Genomic DNA, 27,620 nt, shown 5'->3' with positions numbered 1-27,620 from the left:
TGGTGGTCCAATGGTTAAGAATCCGCCTTCCAATGCAGGGGACACGGATTCGATCCCTGGTCTGGGAGCTAAGATCCCACATGCTGCAAGGCAATCCCATGTGCCACAACTACAGAGCCCACGAGCCACAACTACTGAGCCTGCGTGCTCTGGAGCCCGTGCACCACAACTAGAGAGAAGTCCACATGCTGCAACGACAATCCCGTGTGCCGCAACTAAGATCCGACACAGCCAAATAAACAAATAAATAAATATTTTTTAAAAAAGTGGATGGAATAAGTGACACTTATGTCTTCTTGAAAGTCTGGTGGACATGCCTCAAAATTCTGTAAGAAACTTTTAGCTTAAACTCAGGATACTCAAAGCCAAGCAAATTCCTGGACTAGTGAATCTGTGAGATTTATGAGTTACTGAGGATGTGGAAGTGAAGTGAGGGGCATAGAGCTTTTAAGCACATGTTTAAGAAATAATCTGGTTAAGCCAGTGGTGTTAACTTTTTTGATCTTTCACCTTTATAAGTAAAAGTAATTTGATCATGCAACCTTAGTATATCCAAAACTTTTAAAATTTATACTTAGATGACCCTCCAAATGTAGCATATGCATTATAACATACACTCAACATGGAAACTTTTAAAAAGGTGAACCATAAATAATTATAAAGCAGAATTTATCACCTTTTCTTCCCTCAATGGCAGTAAATCATCTCGCTCACCCTACTCTGGAGACTACTGCTTGAAACTCCCCCATCACTAGTTCACCTCTGTAAGCCTTGGCTTGGTCCTCAAGAGTGATCACAGATGTCATTCACATAATAAAGACAGAGGCAAACAGGAAAACCCAAACGCGTATACAGGTCTCAGCCCAAAGTTGTAGGTAACACAGGCCTCAGCCAGATGCAGATGGGAGTAACAACTGCTTTACCTACTTCAGCAGGTACTGAAGTCACAGTCAGAAGATCTGGACTGGAATTTCAGCTGTTATGTCTTTATGATATTGGTGTTCATTCGACAAATATTTATTAAACTACCACTATGCGCCAGACACTGAATCAGGTGTTGGGAAACAAGAGACCTATGGTCCTGTTATTGTAGGCAAAGTATTTAATCTCTGAGCCTCAGAATCTTGATACTGGAAAGCAATTATAAGATACATCACACGATCCACCTACTCACATTATAATGCATTTGGGAATTATTTTAATGTGCTTTGCAGCTATTATTTGTGTTACCAAAATTATTAACTGCTTCTAGTGTATGTTGATTTCTTGGCTACTTGTCCTTGGAAACAGCTTAGAGTTTATAGATTAATCAAGACCTACCCTTGTGAGCTCATCAATAATGTTCTGCTGTTCAATGACCTGAAGTTTTAGAAACTCTGTCTCTTGTTCTTCATTAGCTTGATCGAGGTCATTCAGAGATTTTAATTTCTTCAAGGGTGGATGAGATGTAATTTTTTCTCTCTGGGTTGAAAAAAAAAAGAAAGTGCAGGTGGAGACTTTGAAAATCCCAAACTTTAGTGGTTAACATAAAATATCTGTAGAAAGTTTATGAGGCTACAGCTAAACGTGAAAATGGCCCAGCTTCAATACACACACACACACACCAACTAACACCCTCAAGTACATTTTGTCTTCCGTAATAGGTGGAAATCACTGGGAATGTCTGAAGATCTCTACAGCAGGACGGGAAGTCTGTGAAGGAGTACGTTAGCACGTCACCTCTATATATAATGAAAATGATGGCATCTGTTCTCAGTTACTATGCAAGATCTCAGGAGATGTGGGGTACCCACTGTACGGTTCCACAAAGTGCACGTTAGTGAAATTCTTGGAAGGAGGTTTCTATTATTTTAATTTTATTAATTTTAAAAAAAGTTTTATTGACGTTTAGTTGATTTACAATGTTGTGTTAATTTCTGCTGTATAGCAAAGTGACTCAGTTATACATATATATATATATATATATTCTTTTTCATATTCTTTTCCATTCTGGAATATCACAGGATATTGAATATAGTTCCCTGTGCTATACAGTAGGACCTTGTTTATCTTGGAAGGAGGTTTCTGTGGCTGAGGAGCTAGGTTGAAACTCTGCTTCTCTATTTTGGAGCTTTTGGAGAGTGTACAGATTCCTGGAAGTGCTCTCATCATTCTGCAAAATTTAGAAACCCCACAAAATTCAAAGCCAGCAACCTTCTCTTGATTTCTTCCTTATGTGTTCCTTGCTTACATAAGGGAAAAATCTAAGCTTTCACAAATAGCATTGTATTTTAAAAATAAACTGGGAAAGACCAGGAAGTCAGGTTAACAGAGTAATAAAAAGAAAGAAGCAAAGAAGCTGCAGTTTGCAGAGTCTGTGGTACACACCATTTCTGAATTTTCCTTGGTAACGGCTTTTAGTTTCTCTTCCATGCGTTGCAAAGACACCACCAGTTCATCGTTTCTCTTGGCGAGGCACTTGTTCCTTTCCAGAAGAGGTTTACATTGTTTTTCGGTTTCCCGCACGCGTTTTAACTGGGAAGACATAAGACAATGTGTCCCTCGTGTTTAGAGGCTGAAAATGACTTCATTATACCAAGAGCCACCAAAAAGAATGTAAAATGTAAGGCACAGAGCATGATATTTTAAACACAAGCATCCAAAAATGATGTAAAAAATCCCTAATACTAATAAGAAAATGAACGCACAAGAGGAAATGGGCAAAAGACAAAGGGCAAATCACACAGGATACCCAAAAGGCCAATAGATATTTGAAAAGTTACTCCACCTCATTAGTGAGAAGGAAAATAAAAATGAAAATCCTACAATAAGAATATACCTCACACCCACCAAAATGACTAAAATGACCAATTAACTTTGCATGTTGACAAAGACATGGAGAAACTACAACTCTCATACATTGTTGGGGGAAATGTGGCTATTAAGACAACTGTGGAAAACTGGTAGCAACTGCTGAAGCTGACTGCATGCATACTCTATGATCCAGTAATTCTGTTCCTTAGTATATTCCCCCCAGACACGAGCACATTTTCTCACCAGGACATGTAGCAGCACCATTAACAGCTATAAATTGTTATGAAACAACATTAATGTCCATTAACAATAGATGAATCTATATATATTTACCATATAATTGTATATACATATCATATATTGTTTATACTTTTACAATAAATATATATCATATATAATTGAATATGATAGAAAGTGAAAATGAATGAATTCTACATGCAACACAGTGGATGACTCTCACCAATGGAATGCTGAGCAAAAAAAGCCCGACACAAAGGAGTAATTATCATATGATTCCATTTACAACACATTTTGTTGTTGTTGTTGGTTGGGCCGCACGGCTTGCGGGAATCTTAGTTCCCCAACCAGAGACTGAACCCAGGCCCCAGTAATCAAAGTGCCGAGCCCTAACCACTGGACAGCCAGGGAATTCCCTACAACACGTTTTAAAAATGGCAATAGACATCTATAGTGAGAGAATTCAGTATAGTGGTTAACTTTAGAAGGATGGTGATTGAAAGAGGTCACACAAAGGGGAAGTCCTGAGATGCTGGTAATCTTCCACTTATTCATCTGGGTAGTGGTTATATGGGTGCTTCGCCCATAATATGCTTCACTGGGGCATATTTACTGAGCCATACCTTTATTATTTGTGCACTTTTCTTTACTGTGCTATACTTCTATAACATCGTATATACTACTATAACAAAATGTGTAAAAAATAATAAAATAAAAAAAATTTGCTTAGAACTCACCAATTCATTTCGTTCATCTCCAAGCAAGGTATTCCTGTCTTCTAATTTTCTTATAGTGGCGTTCAACTCAGCTATTCTCTTTTGATTTCTTCGTAAATCCTACACATGAAAATTAAAATTATTATTTCTTCAATAATACTTTTCACAAAATTTTAGAATACTGCTCATAAAAGTAATAGGCTTGGTTCCTTTCATTTGGCTCATGAGTTGAGAGTAAAATGTTCTCTTATTCAGAGAAGAGTAAATATTTACCCTATTCCAATCCCCAATATTCTCTGCTTGGGTTTAAGATCAAGCCTGTTTGAAGTTGTAAATGAATTCCATGTGGCAGATACTCCCTGGAGCCCTGGCTCCTGGCAAAGGAAGTGGTAGATGGTTGGATCAGTTTATGAGATCTGTGAGCTGTGAGACCAAGGTCACGCTGTGATTACATGAGGTTCATGGTTACATGAGGTTCATCCCTTGTGTCATGGCTGCACATTGCTTCCCAAAGCCTAGACAGATGTCCTGCTATTACTCTTAGCCAAAGAGAGGATAGAGCAGGATATAGGGATGGGATTTGCAAATTCCTGCATACCCCGGAGAAAAAGGTCAGACTCAGAAGGCTGGTGCATTACTTTCATGTATAGAAGACAGTAGATTATAGGATAAACTTCGCTGGTAGATTCTTCCCAGATCAGCTGGCTTCCCCACTGGCATAATAGTCATGGAATCACTTTACACGCAGCAGTCATAGATTAAGTCTGTGCTCTAGAGTCCATAGGACATATATACTTGCAATTCCATTATCATCTTACATTTTGATAGTGCTGTACTGTTGGCAAAGCAGTTTCACACACACTCTATTCCTTGATTCACAATATCCTAAAGGATTCAGCAGAACCGGTAAGATTCAGGGAGGTCGTAAGTTGTTCAAGGTCTATACTAATATGTATTGGATGCTGTGTGCCAGACACTATGTTCTATATTTACATATCTTTTCTTCTAAACCTTAGACCAGCTCTGTGGAGTACCACTATTGCCTCTATTTTACAGATGAGGAAACTCTGAGCAGTCAAAGGATCTGCCTAAGGTCACACAGCAAACAGCAGATCCAGGATTTAAACTAAAGGGTATGACTCTAGAGCTCATTCTCTTGACAATTTTACTACACTGCAGCTAAGTGTCAGTGACAGAACTAAAACTTATATCTGCTGAATCCTAGTTCAGTATTCTTTCCGCCACCTACTGGGATATATGTGTATATATATATATATATATATATATATATATATACACATATATTCATAATTTATTTATAAGTCAGTTCTAAGTACTACTTTGGAACCTACCTCTGTTCCTAAAAAATGCATTGTCATCTTTTTTAGCGCTAAATAATTCGCAAGGTATAAGATATGAAAGTAAACTATATACAAGCTGATTTCTATCACTAAACTTCTGAAAATAATTTCTCATATAAAATGAGGAAACTCCAGGAAAATAAGTGTCAAACAATCAGACTTGAAGCTTTCAGGTGACGATTATAAATGGTTTAGTCTTTTACACAGTTATACATTTTGACCCCTGTACATGATAACCATTTTTACCAATTTTCAACTCAATTGTTCACACAAGGGAAAATGACCAGTCTTGGCAAGAGGCAAAGTATTTTCATCTAATTTATGATTCTTATAATATGCTGATGTTTGGACAGGTATCACGGCTAGAAAAATTCTATAAAGGATTTTAAAAGATATGTAGTTCTCTTGTGATCAGCTAATGCAGTACAGACCACTTTGTTGTCTATGAGTTTAGAAAACTCTGCTCCCAAGATACTTGCTTGTTTTATAGTAGGAGGTGGAATTGATTGCTCTGTAGTAAACAGGAAAAGAGCTTACGTGAAAAGTAAAACTTAGGCGCTAAATAAAAGATGACTCCTGAGTTTTTAACTTCAACTTGAATAGACTTACAGGACTGCTGCAGTGTTCAGAGCCATCTCCTGCCCTTCCCGGAATTTCTCGTTTTGGACTGCTCATGTTACATTCAGCCTCCTTGACCAGAAAGAGCTGTTCATCCAAAGCCTCCTTCTGCAGTTGGAGTTTCTGTACATAGCCTGTTTGGGTCTCCAGTTCCTTTTCCAGGGAAAAGATGATCCTGTCCTTGGCTTTGATTTCATCCATCTGAATTAAATGACACCCATGACATTTTATTTAACAATGTGGCAAAGAAATGCATTTTTACAATGGTATGAGCTTAACTTTTGTTCTGCTGATTGATATAGGGAAAAAAATCATGAATATGACAAGTATACTGAATTCAGGAGTCAGACAAGGCAGGAATATGTAATGAACGGCCATCCTAGACTAATTAGGTGTCAAGGAGGGTAATTTTTTCTCTCTAGTATATCCTATGTAGGTGCTGTGATTCAATATATTGTTTGAAACAGTCTGGTTTGGTTGGATATGGAAAGCAAAAGTTAACTTTAAAACAGGGCATTAGTGTTAATAAGGACAGATGCTAAATATTCTACTACAATGTTTCCCAGGACAATGTGTGATGTTACCTCCTGTTTGGGGGAATGACTTTTGAGTTCAGTTTAAATAGCAGTAACAGCTATGAACAGGTCATTTGTAACTGAAGAAGCTACAGTATTTCCAGTAGCCTCATCATTTCCTAAGGCCAATATGTTTGTATTCAAGTGGTGAATTTGTCCTTCCATGGTTCATGTTGTATGGTTCTTTCCATTCCTATCCATTCTTCAGAGCAGCCAGTTCTTGGCAACCATTTTACTATTATAGTCAGAAAATCATGGTTGGGACAAGAACTGGAATAGAAAATACCTGGTAATATTAGTTACTATTTTCCCACCTATATCTGTGGGATATATTTATTGATCCCAACACTCATTTTTGTTAAGCCTGGGCATGGCCTCAGAAATACTTCTCAACTAAAGGCCAAAGGCATTTGATACCAGTTGATCAGAGTTCCACTGGACTGAAAACTTTTTGCCATCCCTGGGTGAGGGCTAGTGAAGTTAACATCTTTAAACAATCTCTGAAGAAAGCATAGCCATTAGGTAAAACCTTTCTTCTCATTTCATTATATTCCATGAGAATCTTAAAAACGGAAATAGAATAGACACATTTAATGCAAACAATAGTATACTGTTCTCCTCTTTATAAAAATGTCTCCTTATATATAACAGATCACTTGGTATAAATCTTTCTTTGCTGTGTTCCTAAGACCAAAATACATATTTATATATATTTGGAACAGAAACTGTATTATACAATCACATCTTCCCACATGTAACTCTCTGTGAGCTACTGCCTCCAAGTCACAGGATAAAATTTTAGATCATTTTTGGGAGGCCATGGTGCTGTGACATCATCTGATAACTTGGCAAGTAATCAAACGCTGTCCTGTTAATTTGGGAGTAAAAGCATTGTCTTCATTTTATCTCCTTGCAGGAAACTTGAGTCCAGTGTTACTCTTATCTAAGTAGCACGTTCCTTTGTTAGATCTGTCATCTATGGTTTATTTCCAGTTTACCGTAGCTCCAGATCTGCATGCTCTTACTTGGTTCTTAAGTACCCTACATAACTGAACTGGCTGGGAAATCACCCCATTACACCCATATAATCAGCCTCATCATTATAACTGAAATTTATTGATCTTTTTCTACATTCAAGGCATTCAGGGCCTTACATACCTTGTCTAATTTTATAACAATCCTATTATATAGGTTCTGTTATCACCATTTCACAGGTGACGACTGAGGACCCAAAGGGTTAAGAACTTGTTCATGGTCATATGGCTAATAAATGATGAAGACTGATTTAATATACAGTCTTATGACCCTAGAGCCCATTCTATTTGGCTCTATGCTATACTTATGCCAAGGTTATCCTTCCAGCATTTTCCCAAAGTGGTTTTCTGTAGACTATCCAGTACCTAGTGTCAAGCAGTCTCTATTGCATGCTGGTTATAAATATGGACTCTGGTTTCAGAATACTGAAAATCTTCCAAATTTCTAATTAGATGGGTACATACCAGAATTCCCTTGGAAAATTTTCTACACAGAATAGCTCCCATTTCTCTCCTTTTCAGTTCCAAAAATAAAACTGGGTGTTGCAGTAAGAACAGGATTAGAAGGAAAAAATGAAGTGCATCTGTATTAATGAAAAAGTTTCCCCTGTGTTTCTGTTTGTACCCAATTTTTGAACCAATCTTCAGACAGATTAGATTTTACATTGTTATTAAGAGGGATTTCATGTCTGCTTCTGCAATGTGCTGGTGAAAGGAAATCATGGAAGAAATTGCAAACCAACAGGTAGATATATGTGTAGATTTTACATTAAAAGCATCGACAAGCAAAAATATTTAATGTAAATATAATGTAAAAAAATATTTAAAGTAAAGCTTCCTTTTCATTTAAGATTTTACATTAAAAGCATCGACAAGCAAAAATATTTAATGTAAGCTTCCTTACCTACCTGCTGACTCCAGAGTTCACAGTCTTGATTCTTTCTTCATCAGCCATTGTTGTCTTAAAAACCAAAGGCAGGGCAGAGACCAATATTTCTGCACTGTGTTTGGTCTTTATTGTCAACCAATGCGATAGTATGAATTGCAGATAAAGAATTTGGGAAGTGTAGCAAAGGCAACATTTTACAGTCACACTGTATTGCAGTACAAAGAAAATCACATGTTTAGTTTTCTAAAATGTTCTACGATAACCATTTTTTACATAAAATTGAAATCCTAGAGATACTGTCTAAGACACATAATTGGAATTCTTAGAATATAAATGCTTAGACCTGGCACACACAAGAAGGAAGGTGTAGTTTTTCCTAAGAAAATATTTTTAGAGAAGCATAAAGTACACTCGAACAGGTGATAGTTAATATATAACCAAGATATAACTAATGCTAAACATTCTGAATACAGATGCATATAAATACTTCTAAGAGAAGGCCAATCTGCAACATTATAGCTTTCACACAATAATTCTATTTGTTTTGCTTTTAAGCATAGTGAGAGACTGACGTGGCTTTTGGTCATACATATTAAAAGGAAAGACTCAACTCAGTAGGGGTTGAAGGAAGTCTTGGAAATTTGTAATAGCAAATAAGCTATTTAGGAATGACATCCAATTTAAGAATTATAATGGCCCCTATTTTGAGTGGCCCCTGTTTATTCTGGGAAAGAAGATCTCTTTGTAAAATGACTAGGGGTTTTATAGCTCTATTTCTTGCTTTCAGACACGGTTCCTGGAGAGAAGACAGGTGAATCCCAGAGGATGTTCCCAGTGGCTGCCATTTTCAGACACCTTGAAAGCCAAAGAAACTTCCCTTTCCCCGGTAAAAACCCCAGAACATTTTATAAATGGAAAGCCTACAAAACATGCTGATTTTGGAAGAGTTCATAATTCAGAATATTTCCATGGACATCCAAGAAAACAGGAGTCATTAAACCCATACTCTCCATACGTGTGGGGCTGGAAGAATCCAGTTTCCATGAGAAAGGTGACTCCAAAATCTTCTGCCTTTTACAATGCCAATTTTGGCCTGGGCGCATCTACTTATCTATTGACCTATCTTGCATCTTGGCCATAGCACTAGACAGAAGGAGGGTACTGTTTACAATCCTCTCATGAAAGACACCTTTCATGAAAAAGACACCTTTCATGAAAAAGCAAACCCCAAAGCACTCTGAAGCCTGGAAAGAGAATGGTTCTGCCCTGGGTTACTAACCAGCCTCCGAATATCCCGCTCCGACTCCCACTTGATCTTGGAGATGGCTTCTTGGTGGGACTGATGCTCACTCCTGAGGTCCCCAGCCTTGATTTTATCCGCTTGGATCATATTGCTTAGCGCCTCATCCACCTGCTTCTTGGCCGTTTTCAGGTCCGCAATTTCCTGTAAGAGCTTAAGGCGCTCTGCATCAAACAGTTTCCGGGCCTCCTCGCGGGCCTCGATGGTGAGCGCTGTCCTTACTTTGTCGCTGCTGCCGTCCCGGAGCGCACACAGCGCCGACTTGAGCCTCTGGATCTCCCCGTCCCGCACCTTCACTGTCCGGGCCATTTCCTGCTCGTGCTGCTTGATGAGATTCTCCCGCACGGCCTGCAGCTCCTTCATCTTCTCCTCGTGGAGCTTGGTTTTCAGTTCGGTCACCAGGACCGTGTGCTTGCGCTGCTCCAGCTCACGGATCCTCTTGGCTTCTTGAGTTTTCTCTCTTTCGAGTTTAGATACCTGAAGGCAGAGAGGTGAAAGGATGAAAAGAGGTGAGCCTCATCAAACAGGTGTGCTCCTAGGCAGGACTGGCAGCTCAGGCCCCTGAGATCTCTTAATGCCTCGTCTCTTTTCAAGTTCCAGCCCCCTGTGGAAGGAGCGAGGGGAACCACAGGCCTTTTAATGCTGGGAATGCAGTGGGAAAGGAGGAAATACCCGAGGGTGCTTACATGACTTTGTTCAGAAAAATAGTTGATGTTCTGGGGCCTTACTGTTCTGTGTGGTCTGCAGACAAGCAGCACAGCCATCACCCAGGGGCCTGTCAGAAATGCAGGGGCTCCATCCCAGACCTACGAATCAGAGCCTGCAGTGTAACAAATCCCCAGGTGACTGGTGTACACATTAAAATTAGGAAGCGGTACTATAATAGTCTTCACCCTGGTGAGGAGTTCAAAACAGATCACCTGGAGAGCTTTCGAGACTACACATCCCTAACAAGGTCCAAACTGATAAATGCGGGTGTACCGGGACACCCAGGTTGGTCCATAGTTCAATATTATGATCAGGCTAATAAATTGGTGCCTAAAGTGATAGTATAAAATATTCTTCCGCCCCTTTTTTTGGAAGAGAAGCTAATTGCTGCTAAGGGGGAGGTGAGAAATGAAGACAGTTGATATGTCCTCAACCTTACCTTTCTTACTATGGCAACTTGGTTCCACCCCCAAAATTATTACAGGTACACACACACCAGCCCAAAACCCTGCAGTGCAGGGCCCTGTGCTAAAGGCGTTCAGTGGCTGTTGTTATTTCTGCTACATGGGTGTCTGCATCCTTCACTACCCCGTGCTTTTATCTCCCTCTCTCTCCCACCTAAGCCAACACTCCAAGGAATTTAATAAAGTATTCCTTTTCAAATTTTCATCTGTCAGGTATTCTGGTTTAAAAAATTCTCCTGTGTTTTGTACTATTTCTAATGATAATATAGGTCTCTTCATAGATTAGCAATGGCACTACCTTAATTTGTCTGTGAGTCCATCTCTGATTCAGTAGATCAGGGTAGGGTCCCAGCATCTGTAGCTTAAAAAAGACTCACCAGGCTCTTGTACTGTTCTCCTTCCCCCTCCTCATCTCTGCTGCCTGCCTTTGTTCCTCTGTCTCTGTTGTTTGCACGTACACCACACACACACATACACCCACACAGTAACCTGGAAAAAGGGAAGAACTGGGCAGCCCCAGGAGTAATATCTAGGTGAGTGATACTGAGTCTCTGTCATTTGTAAAATTAGAACGTTTCATAAAATAATTAAGAGCCCTTCCAGCTGAAAAATGTTAAGATCCAAATTCCTTATTGAAACCATTGTTATTATAATGTAAAGTGTCTGAGATTTCACTTACCTTAACAGTTTACCTACCTTTAGCTAGAACAGGATTTTCTAAGTCCACATGGCATTTTATGAACATTTTATTTTAAAGGCACAGCAATTATTCCCATGTAGGTTATTCTAAAAGAACTCAGGGCACAAGGAGACTTGGCAAAATATGCAGCCAGGCATCCCCAAATGACTGTCCTTGGGTCTTGCCTCCAGCCTAGGCTCAAGTCCCCTCCCGGATGCCCTTTAGTTCATATGTTCTAGAGCTGTGCTGTCCCATGCGGTGGCCACTAGCCACACTGAGCACTTGCAATATTGAAAATCTGAATTGAGCCCTGCCCTAAGTGTAAAATACATACCCGATTTTGAAGACTCAGTATGAGGTAAACATTAATATCTCATTAATAATTTTTACATTGATTACATGTTGAAACTATAATACTTTGGATAAATTAGGTAAAATAAAGTATATTATTAAAATTAATTCTGTTTAGTTTTACTTTTTAAAATTGTGGTTATAAGAAATTTTAAAATCACATATGTGGCTTGCGTTTGTGGCACATATTATATTTCTTTTGGACAGCATTGCTCCAGAGTTCTTGGAGGTTCATTTAATGAACCGAGCTTTCTTCACACTGCTGCTGACATTCTCTTAATAAAGTCCTGTTATGATCTGATTTATGTGCCAGGACTCCTTTCTGTCGGGGAATAAAATCCCAACACTTCAGCTGCATCTTTCAGCTCTCAGAAGACTTGGTTGGACTTCCAGCTCCCATTTCCACTCCTCACTCTACCTCTCCAGGCACGGGGGATTATCCTATTTTCTGCACATGCCCTACATCGCTGTACCTGTGTGCCTACCTGAGATTCTTCTTCCTGACCTGCCCTTCCCTCAGCTCCTTTTGGGATCCTTTCATTCCTCATGACCCAACTAAATGTTACCCTCTCTGATCATGACACCCCAATCACCCAGGACCAAGCTTATTTCTCCTGCACTTGTCTTCTCAGTGCAGTTTGCTAATACCTCCTTACTGGTCTCTTCCACATTTTTCTTTATGCTGTATTTTTTTTTACATACTTGTCTGTCCTCACCACCTCCTCTCCTACCTCACCTCAGACTGGAAACTCCTAGAAGGCTGCCAGTGAGCCTTGTTCATCTTTGTCTACCCATTGGTTGTCAGCATAACACATGATAAGAAGACAAAGAGTACGTGTGGAATTAAAGAATGTAAGCCAATATGTTTCCCTGGCTAGCCTCGTAACCAGAGGCAGGAATAATATATCCTGTCAACGATTTAGAGAACGAACATAGGCTTGCACTGTTACCCAGAGCAGCCCTCATCCATCCCTTCCCTGTATAAAACAAAAAAACCCCTAACATATAATGTTTGCCTGTCCTCTGTTTGATGTTTCTCTCAGTTCTTCAGTGATGAAAACCTAAATCTAACTTTCCATTTTTCTACAATGAAGAAGTATCTTCTAGACCATGAGTGGGCAAACAACAGCTCGTAGGCCAAATCTTTCCTGCCCCACCCCCAGTCTTTTTTAATAAAGTTTTATTGGAACACAACCAGGCCCATCCATTTCCATATTGCCTATGGCTGCTTTCACGCTACAATGAAGTTGAGTAGTTTCACAGAGACTGGCCCACAAAGCCTAAAATATTTACTGTTTTGCCCTTCACAGAAAATGTTTGCTGATTCTTCTTTTAGATAACGCACTTTTTGACATAAGAGGCCTTATTTTTCACTGATTTAGAAACTCTGTAATTTATCTTCCATCTAGGACCTTGGGGAAGTTAACTTTAGCTTGAGTGATACGAAACGGGATCATCTTCAATTTCAGCAGGACGTATTTATGCTCCTTAGGCATTTGGAACAGTATCATGACCATTAAGAGCTGATAGGTAACAAGTTACTAAGGGAATTTTAGCAACTCTTCCTAAAACAATAAAACGTTGTAGTAAAAATGGATAAAGGGTAATGAATTCTGGGTTTGTATTTTGATTTCATCATCTGCTGTCTCTAAGAAGGTTGCTTTATTCTGAGGATCTTTGATTACAATTTTAAAAATACCTGTAAAAGAATTATTTTTAGGATTAAATTAGATAGTGAATGGGAAAGTAGCTTGAACTGTAAAGTACTATAAAATGTAAGGTAATGATATTATTATTGGATATAAGAGGAGATACTCTTATCTAAAATTATTTGTCAAATTCTCTGCAGGTGCATTAGATTGTACCACTTTCTGATTCTGTAATTTCTCTCAAATTTATTTATAAACACTAATCTTTTGTGTGTAGACTGGAGAGGAAATGAATGAAAAAGAAAAAAAAAGTGAAAATACAGGTATATGGGAAATATATTCCAGCATGAAGACAAAACTAACACTGGCCTTTTTGTCTATCACATAAAAGGGATCCACAGAACTCAAAGAAAATTCAAAGGTATTGAATTACATTTGGCATTTTTTATGTCTGCTTATTTTGGTTGTCATGGAAACTGTCATTTTTGGCAGGATTTCTAGGTATGATTTTTTTAGGCTTGGGAGAAGAGTTTCACTGTGAAGGAGATACAAAGAATGTGACTGACATCTGGGAGGAAAAAAGAACCAATAGAAATTCTGTAGTAAAATCATTTTCTGAAAATTATTTGCAGCTTAGATCGCACCACTAAGGAAATAGATCTTAATATCTTAATGTAAATCATGAGAATGAGTATACAAAAAGATGAAGAACTACCCCTGAGTAACTGAAAAAATGTGAAGATGATAATACTTTGAAATGGAAAAAATTATTTATTAATTGGAGAGAGAATCAATTTTGTTAGTGGAAATGTTTTACGGAGAAAAATTTCAGCTCGATCACATAAATAGTAAGCATTTATTGAGGGTTTAATTTACTATGTATGAGGCGATTTTTTAAAGGCTTTACACCTATCAGTACATTTAACCTCCTAGACAGCTCTATGATGTAGCTAGTATTTGTTGCACCTGAATTTCTGATGAGAAAAATGGGGAACAGGCTCTACATAAGCACAACATAAAGAAGGCTGATCAGAGTCCAGTGTGGGCCAGGAGCCAGGTCAGGTCAGATCCCAGGTCTCCTAGTTTGCTCTGAAACCTTGGGCAAGCTGGGGCCCCTGACTCAGCCTCAGTCTCACGTGTAAACTAGAATTGGTGATATCCTTCTCATATGATTGTTGCGAGGACTGACTTCCATAATGTAGCAAAAGTCCTTTGGAAAGGCTGGAACACATGGGAGGTTAATACTTATTAATACATGGTAGATACTAGATATTAATTTTGATGAACATTATAGCATATATTAACATTATATCATGCAATGATATACTAATACCAACAAAACCATAAATCTAAATACCCATATTATGGTAGTAAGACGAATGTTACTATTATTACATTATCAAGACCATAGCAACGATTTTCCTAATAGAAAGAGATGTTCAAAGATAACATTTTCCTCAAGATGTCTTGAGTTCCCTGGTGGCATCTAATCTTAACTGGAAAGATACCTGGATTATGTGTACGAAGGACTGGGGGGTGGGGTGGGACAGGGCCAGGGGGTGAGCACTGAACAGAGCTTTGACTGGTACACTTCCCATATCCCTTTTACCCCAGAGGTGTTTTCCAAAAAGTAAAATAAAATAAATAAAGATCATTAGGAAAATTTAATCCGGCTGGGGAAAGCTTCCACTATGACAGAAGGAAGAAAATTCATGACTAGCCCTCCCAGGCCTCACATTATAATTTCTTCTTCTGTCTTCATTCTGTTCTGGCCTTTGAAAAATGCCACTGTAAGTTCTGCCAAGATAAAGAGGGTGGTGTTTGAGCTTTAATGTGACCTTAGAAATCTAGGATTAAACATTGGACAGCCTGTCGAAGATAAGGAGAATTGAGAGGTTATCAAGACAAGACAAGTTAGCAAAAGGTTCAGCTTGGATTATCTGCATCGGATGTTGCTGGAGATCTAAACTCATGGTAGGCAGGCAGGGATTTTCATGGGCACTGAGTAACTCTCCAACAGGAGATGTGAAGAGGGAAAGGCTGCCGCCACAGGAACGTGACCCATAAGGGAGATTTTTTATACAGCCTGGGGAAGTAATAAAAGCTTCTCTCTTTCCATTTCTTGCTTTTAGCTACTTAGGCTTCCTGAAAATAAAACTAAATTTGCAGAAAGCAAGAAATACTGAATGCCCAGTGTGGTCCCTGAACCTGGAAGCTCTAGAGTACTAGCCTGAGGATAGAGAAGGTTGGCTGGTTTTCTGAGAGTGCCCTGGAGGCAACAGAGTGCGGTGGAATAAGACAGCATTACCTTGATCACCACCTTGGAGAAGATGGGAATTCCCATTTTGGCTGCTCTACTAGTTGTGTCACTGGGAGCAAATGAGTTACATGGTTAGAACTCATTTTCTTTCTCAGTGAAATCAGAATAGTATCGCATGCTGCCTTTGTCCCAGGCTCTCTGTGAGGACTGCTTTGTAGGCTGAAGGGCTGTCCAAGGTGGCAACTGCTGTCTGGAGCCGACTCCTCCCAGAGCCTGCATCCCAGGCCTGTTGCCCCCCTGCCCCTACCCTTGGAGCCCTGTCCTCTGCTCCTGCTTCATCCCCTCTGTGCCTGTGGGGTTCACCCTAGCTGCAGGCTGCCTCTGAGGGAGAAGACCAAACCCTGGGGAATCGGGTGGGTGGATTTCACATCTCACAGCAATCCCTGGTGTGCTTACACACCCTGATCAGCGGATCATGGTGTCCAAGGAGCAGACAGACAGGGAAATACCATGGCTTAATGGCTCAGTGCTGCTCTAAGAAAAACAGACCTGGGTGGAAATACTTTCTCCACCCAGGCTTGGGGATGCCCACCTAAATAAATACTATAATGTACTTATCCCTTGGGGTGGTTGGGAATGTTTTAAAAAGAACCATGGAAATTCATTCAACAAGTAGGACATGTCTCCTACATGCCCGGCAGCACTGCAAGCTCTGGGGATACCTTACTTAGGGGATCCCTTAAGCAGACATGGTCTCTTACCCATAGAAGCATATATTTCATTGGGGTGGGGGCAGTAGGCAATAAACAAGCAAATAAACGAATAACATAACTTCAGACAGTACAGAGCCCGGTGATTAAAGTATTACAGGGCGATGTGATAGAGTACATGGAACTAGGGGAACAGTGTCATCTAACTCGGTGGTCAGGGAAGGGTCCCGAAGAGCTAAAGCAGTTTCCTTTCCTAACCAATCTCGACCGTTTTGCAAGGACCTTAGCTCTTTTATGTTGTCTACAATCTGCTCGTTTTATAGATGCACAAGTGCAGGCCAGAAATGACAAGATCATCCAGCATAAAGACCTCACCCTGGGCTTCCCTGGTGGCGCAGGTGGTTAAGAATCCGCCTGCCAATGCATGGGACACAGGTTTGAGCCCTGGTCTGGGAAGATCCCACATGCTGCGGAGCAACTAAGCCCGTGTACCACAACTACTGAGCCTGTGTTCTAGAGTCCACGAACCACAACTACTGAAGCCCATGTGCCTAGAGCCCATGCTCCCCAACAAGAGAAGCCACTGCAATGAGAACCCTGTGCACCGCAACAGAGTAGCCCCCACTCGCCGCAACTAGAGAAAGCCCGTGCAGAGCAACGAAGACCCAACGCGGCCAAAAAAATAAGAAAATAATAAATAAATTAATTAACTAAAGAAAAAGACCCCGCCTTGTGTTCTTTCCTATCCACCACAGGCTCTTCACAGTTATATCCTCTTGGCCCTTATGCCTGGAGTCCAGTCAAAATGACCTACCTATCTGCATGGTTATTCCTATCAGCGATTGGCAAATCTTTTAGATAATTTCTACTCACCAGAAGTTGACTGTATCTAGTATTTTTGTTTCATTTCCCTGCAGTGGAAATGCAGGCATCTGTGGGAGAAGGATAGGGGTATGTTCCCACTCCCTCTCCCACTTTGTTTCTCCATTTGAAATTTTGCACAATAGTGTAAAGAAAAGTTCTTACATCCTCTCTTCCTCTGCCTAAACTTCTCAGTATTTTCCAGACCTTCACATATTTTAAGCATAGGCTTTGCAAGACATGGAAACAACCTAAGTGTCCACTGATGTAAAATGGATAAAGAAAATGTGATATATCACACATACACACACACACACACACACACACACACAAAATATTATTCAGCCATAAAAAGGAAGGAAATTCTGTCATTTGCAACATTATGCCAAGTGAAATAAGTCAGACAGAGGAAGACAGATGCTGTGTGGAATCTAAAAAAAAAAAATTAGAGCTCATAGATACAGGGAACGGACTGGCGGTTGTGGCCAGAGGCAGGATGTAGGAGATGGGAGAAATGAGCGAGGGGGGTCAAAAGGTACAAACTTCCAGTTATACAATAAGTAAGTTCTGAGGATGTAATGTACAGCATGGCAACTATAGTTAACAATCCTGTTAACAATATTTGAAGGTTGCAAGGAGAGTATATCTTAGAGGTTCTGATCACAAGAAAACAAAACTTTGTAACTATGTGAGGTGACTGATACTGACTAGATTTATTGTGTAATCATTTCACAATTTATACATATATCAAATCATTATGTTGTATACCTAAAACAAATACAATGTGATATGTCAATTATATCTCAATAAAACTGGGGAAAAAACATATTTCAAAAAAGGAGCATTGGCTTGGGAGGAGAGAGAAGGGGAGTTAAAGACTCAGCTCTGTCACCGACTAGCATGTGACTCTGGGTGAATTGCTTAACCTCACCAAGCCTCGGTTTCCTCATCTGTAAAATGTGGATCACAACAATGCCCACCTCAGAGAATGGTAGTGAGGATGAAGTGAGATGACTGAATTATAACACAACATGTTTGACACTAACTCCTCAAAAAATAACACACTTAGGAAGTGAACATGACTATTATCCTATATGACAGATGAGGGAAGGAAGATGCAGAGGGATTTCATAACCTGCTCAGGGTCACTCAGGCGCTAAGGGAAAGAGCTGGGATTATGTCAGGAGGAAATGCAGTTCTTACAGTGTGGGACAGAGAGTAAACATTCAAAACAGTCCAGCATTTGTGACTCTGCTCTACTACAGTGTGTTCTGCAAATGTCAATGGGATGATTTGTCTTTCTGGAAAAATGAGTAATGCCCCATTGCTCCAAAGGTTTCTGCTCTTTAACTAGTCCATTCCCCAGTGGCTAAACTGTCATTTTATCATCATAGCCTTGGAGCCAAACTGAGAGTGTGAATTCACATGTTGGCATTGTTCATATTCTCTCTCTTAAAGCTTGGGCCTTTGGAAACACAATCGTATTTATTTTAATAAAACTGCTTTATGGCTTGTTTGCCCTCTAAATTCCCTTTGCTCTTTGGGGAAAGCTGCTGACAGGCAGTGAGGCTTTGCTGTGGCCCCTGTGCTGGGATTGTAATTAAGGACCGCGGAGAGGGAGACTGGGGAGGGGGCAGCAGAGGGGACAATAGGGCAGTGTTTTTATTCCAGGGTCTGGCTTCTCGTTTCTTGTCAGAGGCAAGGGAGATTACCCCTGACCTGCTGGCTTAGACACCAGGGCCAGGCCCTGGATAAACAGGCAGGATAAACAGCTCTGTCCGTGGTCAAGAGTTACTCCTTTTAAAAGGCTTGAATGAAAAAAAAAAAAAAAAAAGCTTGAATGTGTGGAAAATGGCAGGGTGGGGTCTGTCGGGCCTCTGCCTCTTTAAAATCTCATGAGTTTGCTCTCTGTAAATCAGCAGCAGGTTATAGTTGCCGGTCTTTAGACGGATAGGTTTCTTCCCGTGAAGGTAGTTTGTCATTCTGTTGTTACTACAATTAAAGGACTCTGCCGGGCTTCCCTGGTGGCGCAGTGGTTGAGCGTCCGCTTGCCGATGCAGGGGACACGGGTTCGTGCCCCAGTCTGGGAGGATCCCACATGCCGCGGAGCGGCTGAGCCTGTGGGCCATGGCCACTGAGCCTGTGCGTCCGGAGCCTTGCTCCGCAACGGGAGAGGCCACAACAGTGAGAGGCCCATGTACCGCAAAAAAAAAAAAGGAGTCTGCCTCCCTTGAAATGTTATGTTGCCCCAGGGAAAGTTAAAACCAATGAAATGTTTATAGGTTGTCAACCTGGAAGGAATCGTGGAGTGGAGTGTTTGTCAACATGAAGGCAGAGAGCCACCTCCATGGGGACTGTCTGGACTGTTTGCTGGAATTGCGGTCCTGAACCTTAACCCACCTACTTTATCACAATCCTTGGGTTGTGGGCCCAGGGATCTCAATTTTTAATAAGTTCCCTCAGGTTATTCTAACGCCCAGTGATGCTTGAGGGACACAGATATGGAGAAACAGATTCAGTCACTGAATTACAGATCGAGATACTGAAACACTGAAATTTGTCCCCAAGGAGAGATAAAGACAATATTCTGGTTTTCTGACTCTTACACCAAAGTTTTTGGGTTTTGTTTGTTTGTTTGTTTGTTTTCATTTCGGGACATCCCAGTCCTTTTAGCTTCGTGGAAACTATAATATCCTTCACAAACTTTACATTGGGGTCTGGTTATCCAAGGTCAAGGCTTAGCTGAGACGGGAGGCCAGGAGCTTTGGCCAATCCAAGCTTTATTATTGCTCAAACCAGGAGAAATAGATTTGGGTGAAAATAACTAATTAAAATGTAATAGCAACGTCAAGGAAGAAGAGGTAGATTAAAAAGAATAAGGATATCTGTTGGTTTGTGATCTATAGCTTGACCAAGAACGTTTCCTTACTACACAAGGCTCTATCTCTTTAAGGCAACTTTATGCTGACATGGCTGTCTCTAGTTTGCAAAAATGTCTTATGCCTGTCACATATTTCAAAATGCTTTCCTGTCCGTGACCCTGTTTGATATCCATACCACCCTAGTAAGATAAGTGTTAGCATATTCATTTAAGGGATGAGATTCAGAGAATTAAAGAGACTTTCTTAAGTCTAGATAGCAACTGACTCAAGCATACAGCATTTTAGAAGGGATATTACCATGCATTTTTTTTTCAGAGTTTGCTATGTGCCAGGCAGCTCTCTGAGCCTCTGACGTGAATTTTCTCATGTACTCCTCATGACTCCTTTTTGTACTTGTCTAACTTAAACCTCATCCCAGCTCAACAGGAAAACAGTATGTGACTGATGAAGAAGCTAAGGTATAGTGAAGAAATCACCTCTTGGTCATGTCATGCATCTACTCATTTAACAAATATATGTTGAGCTTTTCAGTTCTGGACATTTATTTAGGCTCTAGGAATAGAGACGTAAGATGAGACTCTGTTGTCATAGAGATTACACTTGACTGGGGAGAGAGAACCACTAAACAAGTTGAATACATAAACATAGAAATTGCTCTGAGATGAATCAAGAAGAGGCAGGCCTTAAGCAGTATGTGGGCCCAGGAAGTGCTCTGTTTTGGACACTGTGGTCAGATGCTTGTACTAGGGCTGACACTTGAAGTTGGTGAGGAAGGAGCATGCCGCTGACTGGGGAAGAACAAGGGCAAAGGCCCAAATGTGATGGGCATATGTCTCCTGGTCCAGCGAAGAGGCTGAAGCAGAGTGATCTGGGGGACAGCAGTGGGAGATGGGTCTGGGAGACAGCTGGAGGGAGAGTCCTCAGTGGTGGGGAAAGTCCTGACTGAGAGGCAGGAAGCCGTTGCAGGGTTCTGAGCAGTGGAGTGACACCAGGGACACATCTGAGAAATGCCACAGGGGAAATGACTACAGAGGGCAAGGGTGGAACCTACCCAAGGCTGTATGCCTATGAAGTGTCCAGAGGTGTAGGTGGGGGCAGGTGTGGTCTCCATTTTTACATCTGGCCCCCTGGAGAGGCAGAGCTCAGCCCCACAGGCAGGTTTTTCTCATGTTCTGTGTATCCTGTGGTCAACTTCCTCCTGCCACACACAGGGAATCTCCCTCTGTCCAGGGGTTGTTGCCCTTTCTGGCAACCAGCAGACAGAGGCCCACTGAGGCAGGCCAGCGGGCAGAGCCGGCCCAGAGCCTCCCAGGCTGCAGCCTTGGGGAGCCCCACTCACCTTGGACTTCTCTTGATGTAGCTCTATCTGGATGTCTGTGAGCTTGGTCCTGAGGTCTTCGTTGGCAGCTTGAAGGGCGACAATGAGCGCCTCGGGCTTCTCGCCCTTATTTCGCCCTTTCTTGGACATTGTTCCTCTCTGAATGGAGTCTGTTGGTGTTTAATTCCTCTCAAGCAGGGGCTGCCATGTTACTGCTGCTTCTCCCGGGTGCGATGGCTCAGCAGCTACTGCGTGCTGCCCCTCGGGAAGGTCTCCTCAGCCGCTGTCCTAGAAGCCCTGGGAGAGGCAGAGACAGCAGTTACCGCTGTGACCAAGACCTGGGCCACGTGCCCGTCAGGCACTCAGCCCGAGCCGCCTGCACGAGCCTCCTCCCTAGGGCTCCTGTCCACTTGGTGCTTCAATTTAGGGCCGGCTTTCTAAAGGGCGAGTTTGGTCATGTCAACGCCCTGCTTAAAACCCTTCAAAGACCTATGAAGACATATATGAGTATACCTTTCACACCTCAGAGTGCTCCTTATGCCTGAACCTGCCCATTCTCCTAGCCTCACCTCCTCCACATCACTCACTTATACCCTGGCCGTAAGGAATGTCTTTTTCTGGTTCTTCCTCTCTTCGCATAAGGACTTTTCATTTTTCTCCATCCTCTGCCCAGCCTGCTCACATGATCCTCCCCGTATCCTCATCCTCACACGCTGCCACACAGACAGGTTAGTCTGACTAACCTTTATGACTCCATCAGGTCTCAGCTGGCATATCAGTTCCTCCTCGAAGCCTCCCACCTTACCCCCAGGTTAATACATGCCCTTGTTATTCAAGTGCGGTCACCTCCATAATCTGTAAGCTTTGTAAGAGCAGGAATGTGTTGTTTGTATTTACAACTTGCTTCTCAGGGTCCATCACAAGACCTGGGACATACCAGGCACTTAATTAGTATTTGTGAAAGGAAGTCACCTATATGATGACCTATGGTCGCCCTACAGAGAGACCCAACTTTAAGAAAATCTGATATATAAAGATCTAGAATTATACAGTGGATAAACTGGGAGAAGTGGGGATTAATTATGCTGAGTTAATTGGGTCACTCACTTATTCATTTGGTCAATAGGCTTGTATATGTTGTGCTAAGTACAGTATGTTGAAATTGAAATTGTTAGCTTTCCAAGGCAAAAACAACAACAAACCTTTATCCCTATCTATCTATCTATCTATCTTCATCATCATCACCATCATCTATCTGATAACTGCCTTAAAAAAATAAACACTAGTTGTTTCAAAAATATAGACTTCTCAAGAGAGAAGTAAGGAGTAAGGAGGGCTCCCTGAAGACGGTGGCATTGCCTGGAACTTGAGGAGCGGGTAGGATTGTAACAGGTAGAGAAACAGGTGAACCTTGGGTGAAGGAAACAGCAGGTGACAAGATACAGCAAAGAGAAAGCACAGTAACTATTCTCGGGGAAACGGGGGCCTGATTAGTTACAACCCAGGATATGGTTGGTGGGCATTAATGCTAGAAAGGTTGCCTGGAAATGATAGATTCTGGGAGACCTGGTATGCCATCCTTAGAATTATGGAATCTTTTATTTATTTATTTATTTTTCAGTAAGTAACAAGGAAGCTGTAGGAGCTCTTGGCAGGTAGATGCCCTGATACAGCAGTACTTTGGCATGGTTATTCTGGTGGCAGAGTGGGGAGAGAATGAAGGCAGGGAGACCAGATAGAAGGCTATTAAACTTGCCAAGGTGAAGGATGATGAAGGCCTAGTCAGAACAGTAGAAAGAGGAGAGAAAAAAGAGAGATGTATCTTGATTTACAAATTCTTAAATGTGTCATAGGAACAAGGAGGTAAGGAAAATATGAATACTAAACTGTTAAGAGTCCATGCAAAAAAAACATGACTAGATAAAGAAGATACTAGAGAGTTTCCCATGCAACCTTTCAGAAAATTGAGTATTGTGTACATCTAGGTGCTTCAGTCCAGAACTAAGGGGAATTCCTTCTGATGACCCATATGTTCTAGCAGCTGCTGCTCTACCAAGACCCCTGGTATTCAGCCTTGAGGACCATGCTGGGATCCTGGACTTTCTGCCATCTACCCATGAGCACTGGGGCCATGCCCTTTGGAGAGTGTCCCTAGGGAAAGGGGATAGGAAAAGGTTAGGAAGTTGGATCCGCCTGTCTCCAGCCGTCACGGACCTGTCCACCATATTCCACCCTCGGCTAGATGCTGGAGTTGTCCTTCATGCTTGTTTTGCGAATGTTGCGAAATCATTAAAGTGTATGGCTGGGAGACTTCTAAGTGGTTACCATTCTTTGCTTTTAGAACTGAAATGAATTCAACAAGCATTTATTGAAAATTTGTATGACAAACACCACTAGGCACAAAGATAAGTAAGACAGTACTTAACTCCAAGCAGGTTCTGGGTGAGTAAACTCACATGTATACAGTTAACAGGTTTCTCTTCCTCTAGTTGCTTTCTAGATGTTGCTGGTCCCCAGGGCTTCGTCCAGGTTATCTCCACTGGCCCCACCTACAGGGTTATGACTCTCAGTGCTATATCCATAGCCCTGACCATTCCCCAAACCCCAGACTCATGTATTCAACTGCTTCCTTACCAAATCCACTTGGACATCCAATTGGTATCTCAAACCTAACTTAACTAATACAGAGGTCTTTTCTACTAGTTCCTCAAAAACCTTATCCTCCCCAAGTTTTCCCATATCAATAAACGGCACCAGCGCATGCCCAGTTACTCCAGATCTAAGCTTAGAAATCATCCTTTTTTTTTAATCCCTTATTTCCCTTATCCGGTCCACTAGGAAGTCTGGTTTGTTTTACCTATAAAATATGTCTCACTTTGGTCAACTTCTCTCAAACCCCTATGGTGCTGTCACAACACAGAGGAAAGGACAGTTTGGGAAAAGTTTCCCAGTCACTTCCTGGCCATATCGTCATCTTGAACGAAGAATGGGCTTTTCTAACTGGAGATACTCAAATGGCAGAGGAAGGAACTTGAGAAAAACATGGAGCCACACAACTGATGTATGTAGAGAAGGTTGTGAACTAGGAGAAGAGAGACTGGGGTTAGATTTCACAGGCTCCTGAATAATCGATGATTAAATTTAATTCATAATGATTAGATTTCATTATGGAGAAATGGAGAAACATAGCAGCCTTTGCATATAAGTGTAATAATAATAAAAGCTTACAGTGACTGATTGCCATGAGCCTGTCATTGGATTTAGCAATTAAAATACTGCTCTCATCTAATGCTCACTAAACATAGGGGGGGAAATAAAATGATTCACAGAAAGATTAAGTAACTTGCCTAAGAGGACTGAGTGGAAAGCTGGTGAGGCCCAGATTCAAATCCAGGCAGTTTGAAACTGAGACCCAAGGTGTGTACCCTGGGCTAGCCTGCCTCATATTTGCGTTTTAGAAAGGTAGCTCCAGCAGTGTGATGGAGGATGAGTTACTAAGGAGGGAGAGACTGGAGGCAGGAAATTAGTGAGTCTGCTTCAATGGTCCAGGCGAGAAATAATGCAGCCCTGAATGAGGCCATGGCCGTGGGGATGAAAAAGGAGGTGGCAGCTCTGTCACACGGAGACTTTGATGGAATCATGTCCTACTTTTAAACATTACATGCTTCTGTCCCATTGTAAATAACGAGTACCAGCTCTCTGTCATTGCTTGCAGCAAGAATGTGCAAAGCAACAGCCATATTTTACATTTTAATTTATAATCCCTTCCAAAAAATATAAAATATGTGCCTGACTTCACATATTTTTAGTCTGGGAATTATTGTGAACTTCATCCCATAAAAGCTGGGAAAAAGAATAGGATTAATAAATTAGACATGTTCAGGAGAGAAAAAAGCATCACAGGAATTTGAGGATGGAATCAATTTATAGATACCTTGAGGTAAGCAACTGTTCATACGTATGGCCCTACACACCCCTCTGTTGCAGAGCAACTTTCCAAAGTCTTTTCCAGTTGTGACGGGTGCCTGACAATCTCATGATTCTCATATATAATTTCACTAAAATGCTTCTGTTGCTTTGTGCTGCCCCCTCCCCGTTTTGGACAGCTTTATTGAGGTATAATTCACATATCATAAAATTCATAACTCAGTTTTTTAGCATATTTACAAGGTTTCACGACCATTACCACAATCCATTTTAGAACTTTTCATCATGCCAAAGAGAAAACCCATACTTGTCAGCAGTCATTTCCCATTGCCCACCAAACTCTCCCAACCCAGGCAATCACTAATTTACTTTTTCTCTCTATGGATTTGTCTATTCTGGATATTTTGTGTAAATGGAATCATACCATATGTGGATTTTTAAAAAATTAACTGGCTTCTTCTACTTCAAAAGAGTCACCCATAATACAGCATGTATCAATATTTCATTTCTTTTTATTGCGGAATAATATTCCATTGTATGGTTGAAGCTGAATTTTATTTATCCCTTCATCAGTTGATGGGCACTTGTGCTGCCTTTCCTTAAGCAGTTTGAGGTCAGCCTTCAAGAAAGGCTGCCACATGCAGAGGGACACCACCCCTCAAAGGAGCGTGCTCCAGAGCATAAAGGAGAGCTTGAAGGGATCACTGCACACAGATGGAATGTTTCTGGGCCACCCTCAGAGCCCCTGTCGCTGATAACATCTGATGTAGCAGATGATCTGGAGGAGAGACAGAAGCCTTGTTCAACTAAGGGCCAATCCTGGTGGGGGTGGGTGGGCAGGGGGAGACGGCTTCATAACTTAAAAAAACTTGAAGGAATTTTAAATGATCCCTAGGTTTCCAGCTCTTAGCTGCAATGATGGTAGTGCTAGCCTCAGGCAATGCGGTGAGGTACCAAAGGTGAGAATTTTAGCTTATACTCTGGTCCTACCCTGTCCTTAATCGGATACCTCCCATAGCCACCGAGGCTGAATTTCTCTGCAACCAAGTCTCTGATAAAGATACCAGAAAATTTAGAGACAGGCTCTCAGGAGCAATTGCATTTTAAAATAAGGACCACTGCTTGAGAGCAAATCTTAATGTAGGAATATATTATCAATGGAAGAGTTATAGTCATCATTCATTCAGTAGACATTTATTGAGGAGGAAATACAGTGTAGTGTTAATTTCTCATTTAAGATTTTAAACTATTTCTATAAACAACTTTGTTAGGAAAAGAAAACTCAATTTTTTTTTTTTTCTGTACACAGACCCACAAGAAAGATTCTGAGATCCATTATTTCCTCTTTGTATGGTAAGCAATCTTTGATATTCCAAAACCTTGGAGTGCTGGTCTATAATATTCTAGATCATCATAGCTTTTGTACAGATAATTATTATACTTCATCTACTTACTCACCTCATACTGTGACAGCTGAATACTACTACTACTGCTAATTATCATCATCATTATTATTATTGACCATTTACTACTGCCAGCCACTGGGCTAAGCTGTTTACATGCATTATATTTTTAATGCTCTGAGGTAGGAACACAAGTCATCTAGTCCAGTCTCAAATGTATGACTTATGAATACTTTTTATAGCTATCCCCACTGGGAGGGATTGCCATGTAAATAATGAACTGCAAGTTTGAAGATGCAATGAGTGCTGTAACAGGGAAGCAAACCAGGCACTACTGGAGCACAGAGGAGGAGACCCAATTCCCTGGGGGGGACTAGGGCTGCTTCTAACAGAAGGGATGGCTGAGCAGAGTCTTGAACGATGAGAGATGATTTGTCACGTGGTTGAGGAAATAAGGAAGAAGTGAATAAATGTTATATGAGAAGATTTCATAAGAATTATGTATATACCAAGACTATTGATTAACTCGAGTTAGGGGGAGAATGGAGGAGGGAGAAGAGAGAATTTGGAAAGGGCTCATTTTTATATCTGATACTAAGCGCATCTCTATTTTTACACCTCATGTAAAACATTAAATTTGGGGGAGGAGGGTTCCACATGCTGAGCTGTAGACTAAAAAATTATTTAATAATAGTGCTATTGAAATCTTTCTATATGTCAAACACAGTATTTACCGTTGCACACATAGTCTCTCTCTAAAACATGTTCTTGATGTAGATATCATTTTCCCATTATGCAAGAGAAGACATTAAAAATTCTAAATCTGCCCAACTTTACACAGCTTGTATGTCTATGAGCCATTCATTGATTCAGTTGTTTCTTGAC

The 27,620-nt window shown here is 41.0% G+C and overlaps 1 protein-coding gene across 1 annotated transcript in view; it reads right to left on the bottom strand.

The window, feature by feature from the left end:
- JAKMIP2 (janus kinase and microtubule interacting protein 2) overlaps positions 1-27,620 on the bottom strand; it is a 166,218-nt gene that overhangs the window by 42,256 nt on the left and 96,342 nt on the right. The window contains exons 2-7 of the mRNA XM_027081692.1: positions 21,427-21,702; positions 9,503-10,000; positions 5,717-5,926; positions 3,768-3,866; positions 2,368-2,514; positions 1,321-1,461 (exon numbers count right to left, since the gene is read on the bottom strand). Of these exons, the coding sequence (XP_026937493.1) occupies positions 1,321-1,461; positions 2,368-2,514; positions 3,768-3,866; positions 5,717-5,926; positions 9,503-10,000; positions 21,427-21,555 (1,224 nt within the window). The 5' untranslated portion in view covers positions 21,556-21,702. The remainder of the gene's footprint in view (positions 1-1,320; positions 1,462-2,367; positions 2,515-3,767; positions 3,867-5,716; positions 5,927-9,502; positions 10,001-21,426; positions 21,703-27,620) is intronic.

The sequence above is a fragment of the Aethalodelphis obliquidens genome, unplaced genomic scaffold (genome assembly GCF_003676395.1).
Source record: "Aethalodelphis obliquidens isolate GAN/ISIS:26980383/991018 unplaced genomic scaffold, ASM367639v1 scaffold45, whole genome shotgun sequence".
Lineage (NCBI taxonomy): Eukaryota > Metazoa > Chordata > Mammalia > Artiodactyla > Delphinidae > Aethalodelphis > Aethalodelphis obliquidens.
This window is presented reverse-complemented; position numbering and strand designations above follow the sequence as displayed.